The 17,301-nt window shown below is 45.0% G+C and overlaps 1 protein-coding gene across 1 annotated transcript in view; it reads left to right on the top strand.

Moving 5' to 3' along the window:
- The window catches only part of TAFA4 (TAFA chemokine like family member 4), a 126,770-nt gene that overhangs the window by 97,386 nt on the left and 12,083 nt on the right, over positions 1-17,301 (top strand). Inside the window, exon 4 of the mRNA XM_083426824.1 lies at positions 10,171-10,326. Coding sequence (XP_083282950.1) covers positions 10,171-10,326 — 156 coding nt within the window. The remainder of the gene's footprint in view (positions 1-10,170; positions 10,327-17,301) is intronic.

Here is a 17,301-nt window from a genome sequence, read left to right as displayed (position 1 = left end):
TCACCTGTATACAATAATGTCCAAGATGAATCAAGCTGAACCCTTAAAATAAGGGCATTGGAAGCTTGAAATAAGATCACAAAACATTGTAGGAATGGATGTCACACGTACAGGGCATATTTTGGAATTGGGCCAGCTCCTGGCACCCTGACAAAAGAGATACCTACTTGTGTATTAAGTTCTAGCTGACCTAAGCTGGCAGAGATGTCCTTAGTTTTATTTTTCATTTCTTATGGGTCACTTCCCACCCAATTTCTATTTGTATACAACAAGTCTCCACTTTGCCGGCTTGGAGCACCCACTACTGTCAAAACCGCTTTGATTAATCGACCACTCCAATCCAGTGCTGTGCTCCTTTTCTTGGTGAAGCTTTTGGCTCGTATCTGATCTAAGGTCACCCACGCTACTTATTTTCAGGGGACTTTAATCTCCATACAGATGTGGCCTCTGACACCCACCAAAGAATTTAGTGTGCTATACAGTCTGCTCCTGTGTTGTCAGCATTTTCCTTTGCTAGTACACATGAAAGGTCATGGTTTTGATTTAGTTAACTTCTTGGGTCTCTCATTACCAGAACTTGAGGTCGCACACCTTGATTTCAAATACACTTCTAGTTTATTGCACCCTTATGATTCCACACCGATAAATTGCTTGTAAGACGCAGGTGGTTTCCTCAGCTTGTCACTTTTCAGCATGAAGGGTAGCAAAGTGGATGGGTATTTGTTTTCCACCTATAATACAAGCACATGGTAAATATAAATAAAATCTCCACACCTTTGTCATGCTAGGAACCTCGTCCCTGTCAAACTGTTCTTTTGTCTTTAAACTCCTTCTTGATATTCTTCCACAAAGATTCTGGACTTCACAGACTCTCCCACCTCACTAAGCCCTGTTTTCAGCTTACTGGAATGCAGTAGTACTGGCACTATAAACTTTTTGAGTGCCACTGTGTCATACCATTTAAGAGGTTAATCAAGAACACACTGTCTCACACCCAATTTTAAGGACTTTATTCTTCAACATGCGAATTTATAGTGAGCGCCTTCCACTTTCTATCCTTCCCTGATATCTCACGGAATTCACTCTCTATGATCTTCTCCATTCCTACTTCTCAGCTGCACTAGCTTGCGGAGTTGTGGCGCACTGATTACAAGATGCTTTGAGGCTATTCATGAGCTGGTCTCTCCTGCAGTAAAGCTGTGCCATTCAAAGAAAGAGCTGGAAGCTTTTGTTGCTTGGGAAACGATTGGGTGTCAAATGGGCGGGAGAGGAAACCCACCAGCTTTCTGTTCTGTTCATTCTTTTTGAAACGCTCTGCCTTGGAGCACTTGACTGCGGGCTGCAAAACAGGTAGCCGACATTGGCAGCTAGCCTGTTTGCTGAACGGATGGCTTTTGGCATTCAAAGGTTGTAAGCGGTTATTCCAGATCCAGAACAGGGCCTTTTTGAAATCTGAACATGGGTGAGACAAAGGCATGAAGAGCGATTGTGCTGGCTCTGGGCTTGCTCACTACAACCAAGTATCAAAGAGCGAACATGAAAAAATCATCCAACCAGGGGAGACTGCAAATTATGACAGCTTGGTAGCCAAGCTCTAGCTTTTACTAGCCCGCCATGACAATGAGTGACTCTGGAGCTCCCAGCTGAGCAGTGCTCATTTCATCTCCTCATTAATAACCTTTGTAAAACCTTTCTGTTTAGCAAGGCTTTTGGAATACAAATGGTTTTAAGATCCTCCATTGATTTGTGTTTTAACTTGCTTTACTGAACAGTTTTTTATCCCTGGACAGTGTCTACTTGTTCTAATGGCTGCCTTCCCCCTTTTCGTATTTTGTTCCTTATAGTAAGTTTGTTGTTGTTTCCTTGAGTTTTTAAAGGAGAGATAGAAATGTTTTAACTAAATGAAAAGAGAGCCAGAAATGAAATATTTCCCCATCGGGGAATTACTCTATCCCTTTAACCATTTTGCTTGCCTTTTCCTGCACCGTTTCCAGCTCAAAAATATTCTTTTTGAGATGAAGCAAGCAGAACTGTTTGCAGTGTTCCAAGTGTAATTAAACCATGGATTTGTGTAGAGGCATTACAATAGCAACAGTTTTATTTTTCCTCCCTTTCCTAATGACTCCTGGCATGGGGTTTGCCTTTTCTGCATCTGCCACAGGCAGAATCAACATTGTTGTCAAGCTGTCCTCCACAGCTCCACACACTGGATTGATGTTTCCATTGAGTTATCCGTTACGATCCCAAGATTTTGGTCTATCATCACCAGTTCAGAGCCTGCTAGTATGTAGCTAAAGTTGGCTTTGTTTCTTTGTGGTCCCTACTTTATTCTTACTGACACTGAACCATATTTCCCTTTGGATTGACCATTTCCCTTTTGGAGTGTTTTGAACTCCTTTTTTTTTTAACACCCTGAATAATTTGGTAGCATCAAACTTAGCCATCTCACAGTTCACCCCTGAATCTAGGTTAATCCTGAGCAAGTTGAAAAGCACCAGTCCCCACAACTTAGCACACTAGCACACCTCCACTGTGACAACTGTATTCCTACTCTCTGCTCCTTGTTCTTTAACCATTGATAAAGTTGAGCTGCCTTTAATGAGTGACTTTGTCAAAAAGCCTTTTGAAAGCTGGAGGATATAATGTCTGCTAGATCATCTGTATCCACATTCTTGCCAACACTCTCAGTGAACTCTAAGAAGTTAGTGAAATGGGGCAGAGCTTTGCAGAAGCCACGTTGATTCTTCTCCAGCAAAACTTCTTAGCTCAAGCGATCTGGCTGTGTCTTTACTGAAAATGGGAAATAAGGTATTTGACAGGATTTGTGTTGAGTTGGCATGGACAGGCATCTCCTGACAAGGCCAGGGTCTTAGATGGGCCCATCGCCATGCCTACCACCCCCACAATGCCCAGCACTGCTGCTACCTGCGCCACCACTACATATTGCCACTGTCAATCATGCACCTCCAACATTCCTACTGGACTGGGGCTTCATCTGCACTATACAGTGGTACCTCAGGTTACAGGTGCTTCAGGTTACAGACGCTTCATGTTACAGACTCTGCTAACCCAGAAATAGTACCTCGGGTTAAGAACTTTGCTTCAGGATCAGGATGAGAACAGAAATCGCAGCAGCAGCAGCGAGAGGCCTCTTAAGCTAAAGTGGTACCTCAGGTTAAGAACAGTTTCAGATTAAGAATGGACCACCAGTACGAATTAAGTTCTTAACCCGGGGTACCACTGTACATGTAGAGTCATATCATCCCATTTTAAACAGTTATGGCTTCTCCCAAAGTACCCTGGGAACTGTTCAGGGTGCTACGAGTTGTTTGTTGACTTGGTGTAGTGGTTAGGAGAAATAGACTCGTAATCTGGTGAACCGGGTTCACATCTCCACTCCTCCACATGCAGATGCTGGGTGGGTCATCACCTTGGGCTAGTCATACTTCTCTGAAGTCTCTCAGCCCCACTGACCTCACAGAGTGTTTGTTGTGGGGGAGGAAGGGAAAGGAGAATGTTAGCCGCTTTGAGACTCCTTCGGGTAGTGATAAAGTGGGATATCAAATCCAAACTCCTCTTCTGTTCCTCCCCACAGAGCTACAATCCCCAGAGTTCTTTGGGAAGAGGGATTGACTGCTGAACCACTTTGGGAATGGCTGTTATGTGAAGGGAATTGGGGGGGTCTCCTAACAACTCTCAGCAGGCTTATTAAACTACATCTCCCAGGATTCTCTGAGGGACACCACAGCCACTTAAGTGGTATGATACTGCTTTAAGTGTATAGTGCAGATACTGCTCAGATTGGTAGAGTGGGATGAATTTCTCCAGCCTTCCCCTCACATGTTTCCTTGTACTCTTGTCAATTGAATGCCCTGATAGGACACACCACATGCCATACCGCATATAAGACCCAGCCAATGACATCTTGTTTTCTCCCTTTTGGCACATCTGCAGTTCTCCATTTGTTAGTTTCTCCAACCCGCTCTCTCCCCCTCCCCACATTACTCTCTGCAGACAGTTGTTTTGAAGTGCCTCTGACTTATGTGAGACCGCAGCTGTCATCTTCCAGCATTCAGCTCTGTGGTGAAGCACAATGCTCCCATTGCTGTAATTTATCTGCACTTTAGCTTTCAATGTGAGTTGTTTCAATTTCATACAATACCTGCCGTAAATTTACCCGGTGCTCAGTGATCATAGTATATATCCGTGCTGATACCAAAATGCATGTGTAGGTATGGTTGGTGCTGGCAGGAGGTGGGGGAGAGCTCTTGTCCAAGCGGTGAATCAGTTGAATGGCACATATCTCATAGCCAGGCTTAAGCTTTTCAGTGACCTCTGCGAGCAAACCAAGAACAATGGCTTTACTCAAATTTTGCTTTCAGGGCCTTTCTGAGAGGAGAATAGGAGCAATCAAGAGAATATTTGATCTCACTGCAGAAAAAATAAAAATAAATGATAGTCCAACCAAACTTATCAATAAGCTCCCCAGTCTATGAGCAGTGAGAGATCCTGGGGGTTACAAGAGCTTTTCCAGGATCCAGTTCCCTCGGAATGAAGATCATGGGTATCTTTAGGGAATATGGGGTGTATGGTGTGTTAAGGTAGTACCTCTGGCGGGAGACACACCATGCTCCTTCTGGGGTAGTTTGTCCACCTTTGGTCCCCACCCTACACTCAGCTCTCACCTGTGGCTCCTAGAAGCTGCCAGCATACAACAGCGAACAAACCCCAGGAAACTGCTTTAACTGGCTGGCTAAATCAGGTGAGGGTAGCCAATGGGTCTCAAAACCTTGGTGATTTAGGGACTTCCCCTGCATACAAAGACAGGCTCTTGCAGATTGAGCGGATGAGACCAATAGTAGGTTCAATGGTCAAGAAGACGGCTTCTGCACATGATGTAGTGGGAGGTGAGGGGCAGATGGGGCTTGTCAACCTGGTAGGGTAGCAGAAGGAAGACTTTGATCCTAAACCTCTGCCCAGGATCTCCACACACACAGTCCAGGATTGTGTACCGGAGAGGTTACTTCGGTGCTGCTAACACACCCGTTTGACTTCAACTCCAGAGGTACATTCCATTGTCTCTTGAGACAGATGGATGCCAACAACAGTATCCCACTTGAGCACAATGCGAACAGCATTAACAACCCCCATAGATCTTGCTTCCCTTTCAGGTATCCATGAGAGCTCCCAATTCCAGCGCAGAGCAAACACACATCTCTCTCTGCACCTTCAGCCTGCTTTAAGGACCACACCTAGCACCAACGCTGGCTATTTATTGTTCTTCTACCTAGAATCCCACAGCCTCCAGCCAAGTGAGGACAGTGGGGAGTAGTGACTCCCATCTTTCCTGGAGAGACCAGCACTTAGTTCATTCTTTGATATGCTGATGGGCACTTAACTGGCCAGCCAAGCCATTACCTGGAGGAAGGAACTGGTTTTACAAGCTTCTCCTTTTACACTCTACCCTCAGATACAGGATCACAAGGTCTGGATCCAGGATTTCATCCAGACTGACACCCCCACCCCGTATCATATCACAAGCACACTAAGACCCAGTTCGTATGTTAGAAGTTGTGGTTCATATAAGAAGTACAATACAATTTTAGAGAAGTCGGTGAAAGAAGATATACAGCACAGTTTGTTCAAGTTGCCACGGTGGTGCCATGCAAGTTCCTGCCTTGTGTGTTACACTGCTTAGCAAGCAGGCCGCTATCATAACATCACAACAAGCACAAATATAGATGTATGGATAATCTCTAACAATGAAATCAGTTCCACTTAAATAGGATATTCCAAAACTGATACATGATACTGTGTAAGATCTTATAATCTAGGCAGCACTAATGTTTCATTGTAATTATATTTTCATACCCTTTTTGAGTATCTGGAGGTCCTCATGGATTATGAGGGTCATTAGGACCAGAGGCTCTCAATGTTTCTTTTTTTTTTTAAGTACAGGCGTCCCCCCACTTATGTGAGGGTTACGTCCCAGGCCCCTGTGTGCATAAGTGGAATTGTGTAAAGCCTCTAAATACCTATTTTTCTCTGCTCTCCAGCTGTCTCTCCAGTCCAGACCAAAATATATAGAATTTAAGGTCTGGAGATTGCTGGAGGCAGTGCAGGAAAGCAGCTGCTCCTACATTAACTCACATGTCAGCAGTTTAGCAGGGAGGCTGAGCAGCCCAAACAAACCTCACTGCGCCTCTGGTCTCCTTGGGGCTTCCTTCACCCTCAGTGACGTCCTCTTGGGGCTCAGGGGAGAGTCTCCACATGAGCCATGAGGACTTTCCAGCTCTCTCCCACCACTTCCTGGCTTGATTCTGTTTATTCCACCCCCCCAGCACCGCATATATGTGGTCACGTGCGAGTAGAATGTGTGTAAATGGGGGGTGGAGGTGGCGGCTAATGTTGTCATGTGTTCCTCACTTTCCTCAGTGGTGGCATCCCAGGGGCATTCTAATAAGTTTAGTTTCCTTTGGAGTGCTGCAAACTTCATTGGGTTGTAGTAACATCTAAAGGTAAAGGGACCCCTGACAGTTAAGTCCAGTTGCGAACGACTCTGGGGTTGCGGCGCTCATCTCACTTTCAGGCCGAGAGAGCTGGTGTTTGTCCACAGGCAGTTTTTCCAGGTCATGTGGCCGGTATGACTAAGCCACTTCTGGCGAAACCAGGTAAACGCTGTTTACCTTCCCGCTGGAGCAGTACCTATTTATCTACTTGCACTTTTTGGCATGGTTTTGAATTGCTAAGTTCGCAGGAGCTGGGACTGAGCAATGGGAGCTCACCCTGTTGCGGGGATTCGAACCCCCGACCCTTTGATCGGCAAGCCCAAGGCTCAGTGGTTTAGACCACAGCGCCACCTACTTAATATAAACAGAGCTTTGTCTACTGGAAGCAAGCTCAATCCTAAAAGCAGGAAGCAATCCTGAAGGTGCTGCAGCTAAAGCCAGCTCACTGCTATAAAACTCCCTGTCTCTGATTCTCTCTTGGAAGCTGACATGCAACCTCCTTCAGACTTTCTCTGCCCCATCCACTAAACTGGAGGGTGCCACTTTTCCAAACTCCAATGATGATAGAGTGGCCACTTCTGCATCAATCCCCCTCTCCCACAAATTGAAATGCTTCGCCAAAATAGAGGACAAAAGAGGACACAGGTTTTCATAAAATTTGTATATGCTTGTATATGTCTTGATTAAAATTTCAAAGCAATTACTGTAATTTAAATAGAAACGCATTACATCACTCCATACTGGGGAAGAACGTGAGCAGATGGCCTGTGTTCCCGTTAAGTCCACTTTCTAGGTGTTGATGGGGGAACTTCCAAGCTCCCCCCCCCACTCTTATGGTTATTTACCTTTAAACCAGATTTGCCTTGGTCAACCCTTCAAATAAAGAACTCCTTCAAACAGAGGATTGTCCTCTGCAAGGTAGGAGTCCCTCACTGGGAATTACAGCCTAAAAACTTGAAAGAAGAACTCTCACTTCTCAGGAATCAAGGAAACATCTCCTTCCATTAGCACCTACTGAGGAAACATCAGCCAGTCTTCCTTGACTATGAGAAAGCCATCTGCCCAACAGAATAGTCTCCAGTCTCCATAACAACATCCATTCTTGATAGTCATGTTGTTGTTGTTGTTTGCACAATTTTAATCTTCCGTTTATTAACGCTTGATAGTGTTCGCTGGAAGATTTTAGGGATTGATCTTTCGGAACAGAGAAGGATGCAGCCGTGGTCTCTTCTTATTCATTTCTCAACTTACAATGAGTGCCTCTGTTTCCCAATGGAGCCCTTTTATTGCTATTACTTAGGTATCAGGCGCTTCCATGAAAACACACAGCCTGCCAATAAACATAATACAGTGGCTGTGAGAGACACTTTTATGCTGTGATCAACGTTTTCCCAACTTCCTGTAAAATGCATTATGCATTTCGCAGCTGTAGCATATTTTGTTTAAAAGTACAGTGGGGGCAGGGGAGGGTGGAATAAAATCTTACATTTTTTAAAATACATTATTCAGCGTGAAAACGGAAGACTACATTTCCCCTTGTGTAGCTTTCAGCCCACCAACCTTGGTCTGCATGCCAGCTAACAGATCACACCTTATTACAGATACGGATGTTATAGAGGCAGAGGATCCCAGTGGCTTGGCCTTGGATCTCTGTTTAAATCCCAGAATGGCACGACCCTGCATGATTTGGGCAAGTTGTCTCCCTCCCCTGCCATGCGATTAATATTAGTGTTATAGCATGCACTAATAAGAGAAGAATAGGGACGCGGGTGGCGCTGTGGGTAAAACCTCAGTGCCTAGGACTTGCCAATCGTCAGGTCGGCAGTTTGAATCCCCGCTGTGGGGTGCGCTCCTGTTGCTCGGTCCCAGTGCCTGCCAACCTAGCAGTTCGAAAGCACCCCCAGGTGCAAGTAGATAAATAGGGACCGCTTACTAGCGGGAAGGTAAACGGCGTTTCCGTGTGCTGCGCTGGCTCGCCAGATGCAGCTTGTCATGCTGGCCACGTGACCCGGAAGTGTCTTCGGACAGCGCTGGCCCCCGGCCTCTTAAGCGAGATGGGCGCGCAACCCCAGAGTCGGACACGACTGGCCCGTACGGGCAGGGGTACCTTTACCTTAATAAGAGAAGAGAAGATGTTATAGATTGTAGGGGGAATCCGCCCCCTAGAATTAATAACCCTAGAAATTAATAAATGATAGGAGGGACGTGAAGAGAGAAATACCAACTGCAGAAGCGTTCCTGAGCTAGCTTATGCAAAAACAACCTGACCAAGTTAGGGCCATTAAGAAACAACACAGGCCACTGAGAGCCATTGGCAATACATTGGGCTCATGCTTTCTAGTCACGGGACAAGCAGAAATGTAGATAAGCCCAGTGCATCTACATTGCACTATACTGGATTCCTATACATACCTATGTAGAAGTAAGTTCCATTGATTTCATTGAAGCTTGTTCCCAGGTAAGTCTGAGCAGGCTTTCAGGCTTTCAGTGCTTATTACGCACTCCTATGAATGGATATTCAGAAATAAGTACTTTGGAGTTCACTTTCAGCTGAGTGGGTATAGGGATGCAGCCTTAAGTACTTAGCTCTCATTACGGTTTCCTTTGGCGAGCAGACAGTTAGGGGGCCTTGACATTTTGTTCTGCGTAATGAAAGGCAAGAATAAAAACCCAACAAAGGACATTGCCACAGTTATCCAGCGGTGCACTTACCCGAACAACTCCAGGATGCTAGCAAGACTAACTAGCGACAAATTTGGAAGGAGGCTGCAGTAATGGAGAACTTCCTTGCACATAAGATAGGAAGTGCTTCTATTTGACGCCCCCGCAACAAAACAAAAGCAAGCAATGCTTTTGGCTTAACCTAGCCAGACATCAGTTTAATACGATGTTTTAGAATACATTCCTACCACTGAACACAGCGGGACTTACTTCTGAGGAGATGTATGGCTGTTCATTGCTGTGAGATTAGGGATGGGGGTTGTGCCATGTATTCCAATCACGTTGCTCCTATGAATGGTTTTGTTGGTTGTCAAAAAGAGATCTGAGAGTGTCAGCGTGGGCGTGGCTGTGATAAGATTGCCTAGAATTTGTCAGTAAACTGATTTTTTTTAAGGGGGGGGAAGGTTTTTTTGCCTACTCTATGCCTACTCCAACAGAGATCCATAAAGTCCCAAATATTGGATGGCTTCCTCTGGAAGTGAAAAACAAAGTTGTTTACCTCCCATTCTTGCTGTTCTGATTTTAACTATGTATTCCCACCCCACCCCAGTTTGGTTTAAATAACTGGATTTTCTTGATTATGGTGGCTTAAATCCAAGAGTCACTGCATGAGCAGAATGATGTCTGCTCATGCTGTGTCATTTTTCCTTTCCCTGCGTTCCCCCTACCTCCCAAAATCTTATCCAGAGGGTTGAGGGAAGCTGCAGAGCAGATAGGATGGGCAGGGAGGAAGTTGAATGAGCTGAAGTTGTTCTGTTTCCACAGTGGCTTCACGGGACCCCACTCAGTGTGTTGCACTGCATTTTCCATGGAAACTGCTTTGATAATTGGTCGCAGAGGTGAAAAGCAGGGTATGACTTCTCCAAATAAATAAGCAAACAGGGTGCCTTTGGTAACCAACCTCAGTTGGCTCAGCAGAACGTCCCTTTGTCGTCAACAGGCCACCACCAAGTTAAGCAAGGGACCTGCGAAGTGGTGGCAGTGCATCGGTGCTGCAACAAGAACAGGATTGAAGAGCGGTCGCAGACGGTCAAGTGCTCCTGCTTCCCAGGTCAGGTGGCTGGCACAACAAGAGCGCAGCCCTCCTGCGTCGAAGGTAAGCAGCTTCGGCCCCATTTGTCACACCGGCTTAGAACCACCCCCCCCCAAATCTCCTTGATGGTTTTGATTTCCTGCTGCCTGGGAAAATAATAATAATCCTCCCCTTTGTTAAATTTGGACACATTTCTCTTTGTTAATGATAATGAGTATGTGCCTGAATCATGGTGCAATTAATCTCCTTAATTTATGTACTCGCCCGTTTGGTGCCAGGAAGATTTCTTGGTCGGTTTTATACCATTTCTTGTAGTTATGAACTGAAGATTGTAAAGCAGAACTGGAACATCGCTTTGTTGTTCTACCAGGGAGAGGCAGGTGATCCTCATGACACAGGTTTTCTTGTGCCAAGCAAGGGCAGATCAACCCAAAGGTTAACTACGCTATGAGGGTAGTCTCAACAAAACCAGATCAGGGCTATGGTTCAATTATCAGTGAGCTGAGCTGTGTGGTGAGTGGGCCTATCCTTGCCCTTATGCTGGAATTTTCCTGAACACATTTCCCCTTGCCACTAATAATAATAAATACTTGTGCTTTTTGGAATATGAGAAACAGAATTCTCAAGCTATAAATAGTATCCACTTTGGGGGCATTAGTAGACCTGGTTTGAAGAAGGGTTAATTCACCCTGTGAATTTGTAAATTCTCAGCCACGCTCCTGACATCACACACTCCAGCGCCACATTCACACCATACTTTTAAAGTGCTGTGATGTGACTTTAAAAGGCCACGACTCTCCCTCCAAAGAATCCTGGGAACTGTAGCTTTTTTAAGCGTCTGGTAATTGTTAGGAGAGGGACGTGGGTGGCGCTGTGGGTAAAAGCCTCAGCTCCTAGGGCTTGCCGATCGAAAGGTCGGTGGTTCGAATCCCCGCGGCGGGGTGCGCTCCCGTTGTTCGGTCCCCGCGCCTGCCAACCTAGCAGTTCGAAAGCACTCCCGGGTGCAAGTAGATAAATAGGGACCGCTTACTAGCGGGAAGGTAAACAGCGTTTCCGTGTGCAGCTCTGGCTCGCCAGAGCAGCGATGTCACGCTGGCCATGTGACCCGGAAGTGTCTCCGGACAGCGCTGGCCCCCGGCCTCTTTGAGTGAGATGGGCGCACAACCCTAGAGTCTGTCAAGACTGGCCCGTACGGGCAGGGGTACCTTTACCTTTACCTTAATTGTTAGGAGACCCCTATTTCCCTCCCAGAACTACAATTCCCAGAGAGGTTTAACAGTCAATCCCTCATCACAGGGAGCTCTGGGAACTGTGCCTCTGCGAATTGCCCCTCTCAGTCCAGGACCTTGTTCCCTTAGAACTAATTTATGCCGTCATTCTACATGCAAAACAAGCATTTCTGTCAGTTACATGAGGAAATGTGGCACTGGGAGAGATGGATGGACCCCAAAAGTTGTTCCATATAGGATCCCAGGGCACATTTTATTAAATCTCAAAGCCACCTGCGAAGCTTTTAAAAACACACACAAACGAACAGATGTCATGATGAACATATAAATAAACAACAGCAGCAATTGTGACAAGAATGAGAGAACGAAAGCCTCTGAAAAGATCAGATACCTAAAGGCAAATGAGGAAAAAAGACACGATTTTGCTTGCGTGGGTACAGATGTCATTATTGCTAATAACGGAATATATGCAAGCCTGGTTATAATTGCTGGTAATCATCACAGTAGTGCTTGGGCAGGTAAACATCCTGATATCATAACTATTATTAGAATTGCTGCACCGCTTCTATCCATGGCCCCTTTGATGAAAACATGAAGGTGTTCGCTTCCTTGGGTTAAATGCATGTTTATGGCTGAAATTTAGCTTGCTGAAAAGATTCAGGAAATTGCTCAATATTTCACTTTTCCTTCCCGTTCCCTCCAGCAACTACACAGTAGCATATTTCCCTTTTTACGGGATAGCTTTATGTTAAGAAATGGCACCTATAAGTCTTAATTAGGGTTTCTGTCAGCACCAGTGGAAGGAATCTTAAGATGTAAAATGTGGTGAGATTTACATTTAAGGAAAGCAGTGCAATGTTTTAATAGCTTGCCGCTAATTAATATTGACATAGAAATCATATTTGTTAATCCACATGGAAGAGACTTATCTTCGGTTTTCATTGCTTTCCACACAAAACCATGACCTTTAAAAGTGAAATAACAAAGAGCCCCGGGTTTTTCCTAACTTCCCCTGACGTTTTAATTCTGTGAATTAACCCATAAATAAATGGAAACTCGCAACAAACACCCCACACCCCAAACACTGTAATAACACCACCACCAATCTGTACATACATAAAATCCATGTATGAATTGCATTACTGCACAGATTAATTCAGAAGAGAAACCAAATGTGCCTTGAAGCCAATATAGATGAGCAGATGCCTCACTGCACTAAATAAGTGGGGCAAGATTATTGGCAAGTGGATTTTGAGGGAGGGGAATAAATTTGTCAGCATTGGGGCCCAGGAGTAGCCAGCAGGACAAGACCACAGGGAAGGAGCAGATGAAAGAAGGTGTGGCAAAGGGATGAAACGTCAGCTAGAAGGGCTTAGGATGAGCGGAATCATAGAATTGTAGAGTTGGAAGGGACTCTGAGGAAGATCTAATCCATGGGTAGGCAAACTAAGGCCCGGGGGCTGGATCCCACCCAACTGCCTTCTAAATCCAGCCCGAATCAGCGTGTTTTTACATGAGTAGAATGTGTCCTTTTATTTAAAATGCATCTCTGGGTTATTTGTGGGGTATAGGAATTCGTTCACCCCCCCCCCAATATAGCTCAGCCCACCCCCCAAGGTCTGAGGGACAGTGGACTGGTCCCCTGCTGAAAAAGTTTGCAGACCCCTGATCTAATCCAACCACCTGCAATGCAGGAATATGCAGCTGCCTCATACGGGGATCAAGCCTGCAACCTTGGTGTTATCAGCACCACGCTCTAACCAACTGAGCTATCCAGTCCCCTCTACTTCCAAGAGTACTGGATGCCTTTTCCTCTCTACCTTGGCCCTCAACAGCGAAGGCATTTCCATTGAACACAGCCAATTTTCTTCATTGAATTTATGCTGCTCTGTTCCATTTCAGAACTGTTTTACATGTTTTATAACTGGGCTAATTTTTTATCTGTTTAATAGTTGTACAGTGGTACCTCAGGTTAAGTACTTAATTCGTTCCAGAGGTCCATACTTAACCTGAAACTGTTCTTAACCTGAAGCACCACTTTAGCTAATGGGGCCTCCTGCTGCTGCTGCTGCACCGCCGGAGCACGATTTCTGTTCTCAACCTGAAGCAAAGTTCTTAACCTGAAGCACTATTTCTGGGTTAGCGGAGGCTGTTACCTGAAGCGTATGTAACCTGAGGTACCACTGTATATTCTATTTGTTGTAACTCACCCTGGGACCTCACAGTGAAGAACAGGTAAATAAATAGTAAAGGAGAAGGGGTGATTTGTGCCTTATGCCTGCTGGAACAGACGAAAGGCCCAGCTAGTCCATCATTCTGTTCTCCCAGCAGCCAACCAGGTGCCTATAGAAAGCCCACAGGCAGGTCATGGGCACAGTAGCCCTCTCCTACACTTGCTCCTCAGCATCTGGTACTGGAGTTAATATAGACATCACAACAAATCTAGCTTTCGTTAAGGAAAAATTCCGGGGTGAGAGACTACTCAACAGCCCAGCTCGTCGGGGTGCAAGTCCCCCGCAGATCCATGTGGTCAGTAAAAGAAGGAAGCTCCAGCCAAGTAATTAGGAGCAAAACAGTGGTCAGTAGACCATGATCTTTATTGTTGCACAACAGGTCCCCACAGGAGTAAGAACCCCAAGCATGGGGTGACATCCTCTTTCCCCCAGAATACACTTTGAGCAGCTAAGTTTGTTATTGGTATGAGCTTTCATGTGCATGCACACTTCTTCAGATACATCAGAAGTGTTCATGCACACGAAAGCTCATACCAGTAACAAACTTAATTGGTCTCTAAGGTGCTACTGGAAGGAATTTTTTTATTTTGTTTCGACTACGGCAGACCAACACGGCTACCTAACTGTAACTAGAACTTTGAGCAGCATAATTGATACATCATCACTACATCACTAGCATGTCACAAATGGGGAGAGGCACCACAGTTCAAGAAGGACACTGACAAACTGGAACGTGTCCAGAGGAGGGCAACCAAAATGGTCAAAGGCCTGGAAACGATGCCTTATGAGGAACGCTAAGGGAGCTGGGCATGTTTAGCCTGGAGAAGAGGAGGTTAAGGGGTGATATGATAGCCATGTTCAAATATATAAAAGGATGTCACATAGAGGAGGGAGAAAGGTTGTTTTCTGCTGCTCCAGAGAAGCGGACACGGAGCAATGGATCCAAACTACAAGAAAGAAGATTCCACCTAAACATTAGGAAGAACTTCCTGACAGTAAGAGCTGTTTGACAGTGGAATTTGCTGCCAAGGAGTGTGGTGGAGTCTCCTTCTTTGGAGGTCTTTAAGCAGAGGCTTGACAACCATATGTCAGGAGTGCTCTGATGATGTTTCCTGCTTGGCAGGGGGTTGGACTCAATGACCCTTGTGGTCTCTTCCAACTCTATGATTCAATGATTCTATACAATGGTTACACAAGTTCAACATTAGGTCACTTTATCAGACACCTTTCCCAACACCTCTTAAGTACCCATCACCAAAAGAACAATAAAACTCTTTACATATCCTTGCCTTTGGTCTTGTCTGAAGATGGAACATCTGACTTGCTAAACTGCCTCTGCAGTTGTCTATTGCTGCCCCCTTGGTCACTCCCCGGGTGGGGTGCCGTGTATGTGCTCTCACGCTTGGGGAATTATGGCGGGATGCCCTGTTTCTGCTTCCTACGTGACTTCCTGAACACTTTTAAGCAGTCCAAATTGGTAGCCGTCACACCACCTTGCAGTAGTCCGTTCCATATTTTCAACTATGTGATACATGAATAAGTACAGTGGTACCTCTGGTTACGTACTTAATTCGTTCCGGAGGTCCGTTCTTAACCTGAAACTGTTCTTAACCTGAAGCACCACTTTAGCTAATGGGGCCTCCTGCTGCGGCAGCTCCGCCGGAGCACAATTTCTGTTCTCATCCTGAAGCAAAGTTCTTAACCTGAGGTAATATTTCTGGGTTAGCGGAGTCTGTAACCTGAAGTGTATGTAGCCCGAGGTACCACTGTAAGTACTTCCTCTTGCCTGCCCTGTATGTTCTTTGGAAAGCTGTTTGTCCCAGCCTTTTGCAATAAATCCCCAGGTGTGTTTGGGGCGTGTCTTTTTGTCTCCTGCCGTTGCTTCCACCCTTCAACCTTGCAGGTTGCGCTAGTTGGATATAATCGCACAATAGATGGGCTTCTTGAAGGGGAGGGACAGGGAAAAGGTTGACGTGTGTAAGTAGAAGTCTTATATTTATCTGATGATCTAACCCAGCCTCTTGTGGGGAAACCTCTTGTGGAGAAACCCCCGTAGCCATGAGAACAGAGGTAAAATTATAGAGTTATTAGGGGGCAGCTGGAGAGCTTCTGCACCTGATAGACCCACCTGGGTCCTCTACCATGTACTCCCATGTGACCTCACTGTATTATGTTGTGCTATCCAGTGCCATAGGCTTCTCCAGCCTTTTGGCAATGATCATAGCTGTCAACGTTTCCCTTTTTTAAAGGGAGATTCCCTTATTCCGAATAGGATTCCTCACAAGAAAAGGGAAAAGTTGACAGCTATACTAATGATTCTCCTACAATATGGAATATGGTGATGTCGCAGTGCATAAGGCTGGATACCAATAAATGGTGGAAACCTTCTTTAAGGTTCACTATGGCATCAAGCCATAATGGATGGCGTCTCTGAGCGCTGTGGATGTGGCTGTACCCAAGGTAGTATGGTGCTTCCTTGGCAGTCTAGAACTCCTCCCTGCACCTACAAAAAATTGCATGAGTACGCTACTCAGGAGTTGGGTGGGAGAAATGTTTTTCATGAGCTGCCCAAGCGTTTGCTATTTAAAGACTTTCTTCAGATATTTACATATTCTCTATGCCACATAGCCTCTTCTTTTATTTAGAGATTAGATTTGCCTTGATGCTTACATTTTTCATACCGTATTATGTGTGCATGCAACTCAGATTTAATTACTCAATATACATTATATATATATATGTGTGTGTGTGTGTGTGCGCGAGCGCTGAATGCTAGGCAATGCCTGCACATTTTATGCCATGTTCCCTGCAACACTAAAGCAGGACTTTATGGTGGACAGTAAATAGATATTTACTAAAATATGCATCAGCGGAGGAAAGGTAGAGCTCTTGGCTTTTGTGATGATATCCTAATTGCAGAGGTAAACTGGACATTACATCTATTTTGTCAAAACAAATCCTTGCTGAAACAGTTTGGTGCCTGTACTTTAGATTTTAATAAGGAAAGCATTATGGATGCAAGAACCAGAGGTATAAAAGCAGACACCCCTGTATTTCCCCCTGTAGTGTGATGGCTTAGCATACTTTATTTATACTGTAAGCGCTGAGGTAATTTATTCAGGTACTTTAGGGCAGAAACCCATGCATGTCCATTTACAGTTTGCAATTTTTTATTTTTTTGTGATCTAACCCAACCCTGTGGAGGCCTCCATGCTGCAGAAGCCTGAAGGAGGTTTTTAATTAAGCTTGTCTCCGCCTGGCCCCACTTGTGTAACTAATTATTTTCAGTATCATGAAAGACTTTCATTATTCATTTCCCTTTCAAAGAGCTTACCCCACCCCCAATTTGCACTGTGTAACTTGAACCTATTTTGTAAATGATTTTTTTTAAAGAAAAACATAGCTGTTTGGCTTCTTTGGAATGATTTCATTTTACTCTCTATCAATAAATGTAGGCTATAGTCATGCTTTTTCATATATGGCAGTAGAAATACTTGGAATGCCCCCAATATACAGGGTTCACAGGCTATGGATGGAGAAGTCGTCTTAGAAACTATGATAGCTGGTGGTAATGG

The sequence above is a fragment of the Podarcis tiliguerta genome (genome assembly GCF_965153285.1).
Source record: "Podarcis tiliguerta genome assembly, chromosome: 2".
Classification (NCBI taxonomy): domain Eukaryota; kingdom Metazoa; phylum Chordata; class Lepidosauria; order Squamata; family Lacertidae; genus Podarcis; species Podarcis tiliguerta.
The sequence above is the reverse complement of the archived record's forward strand: the minus strand, read 5'-3'. Positions and strand labels throughout refer to the sequence as shown.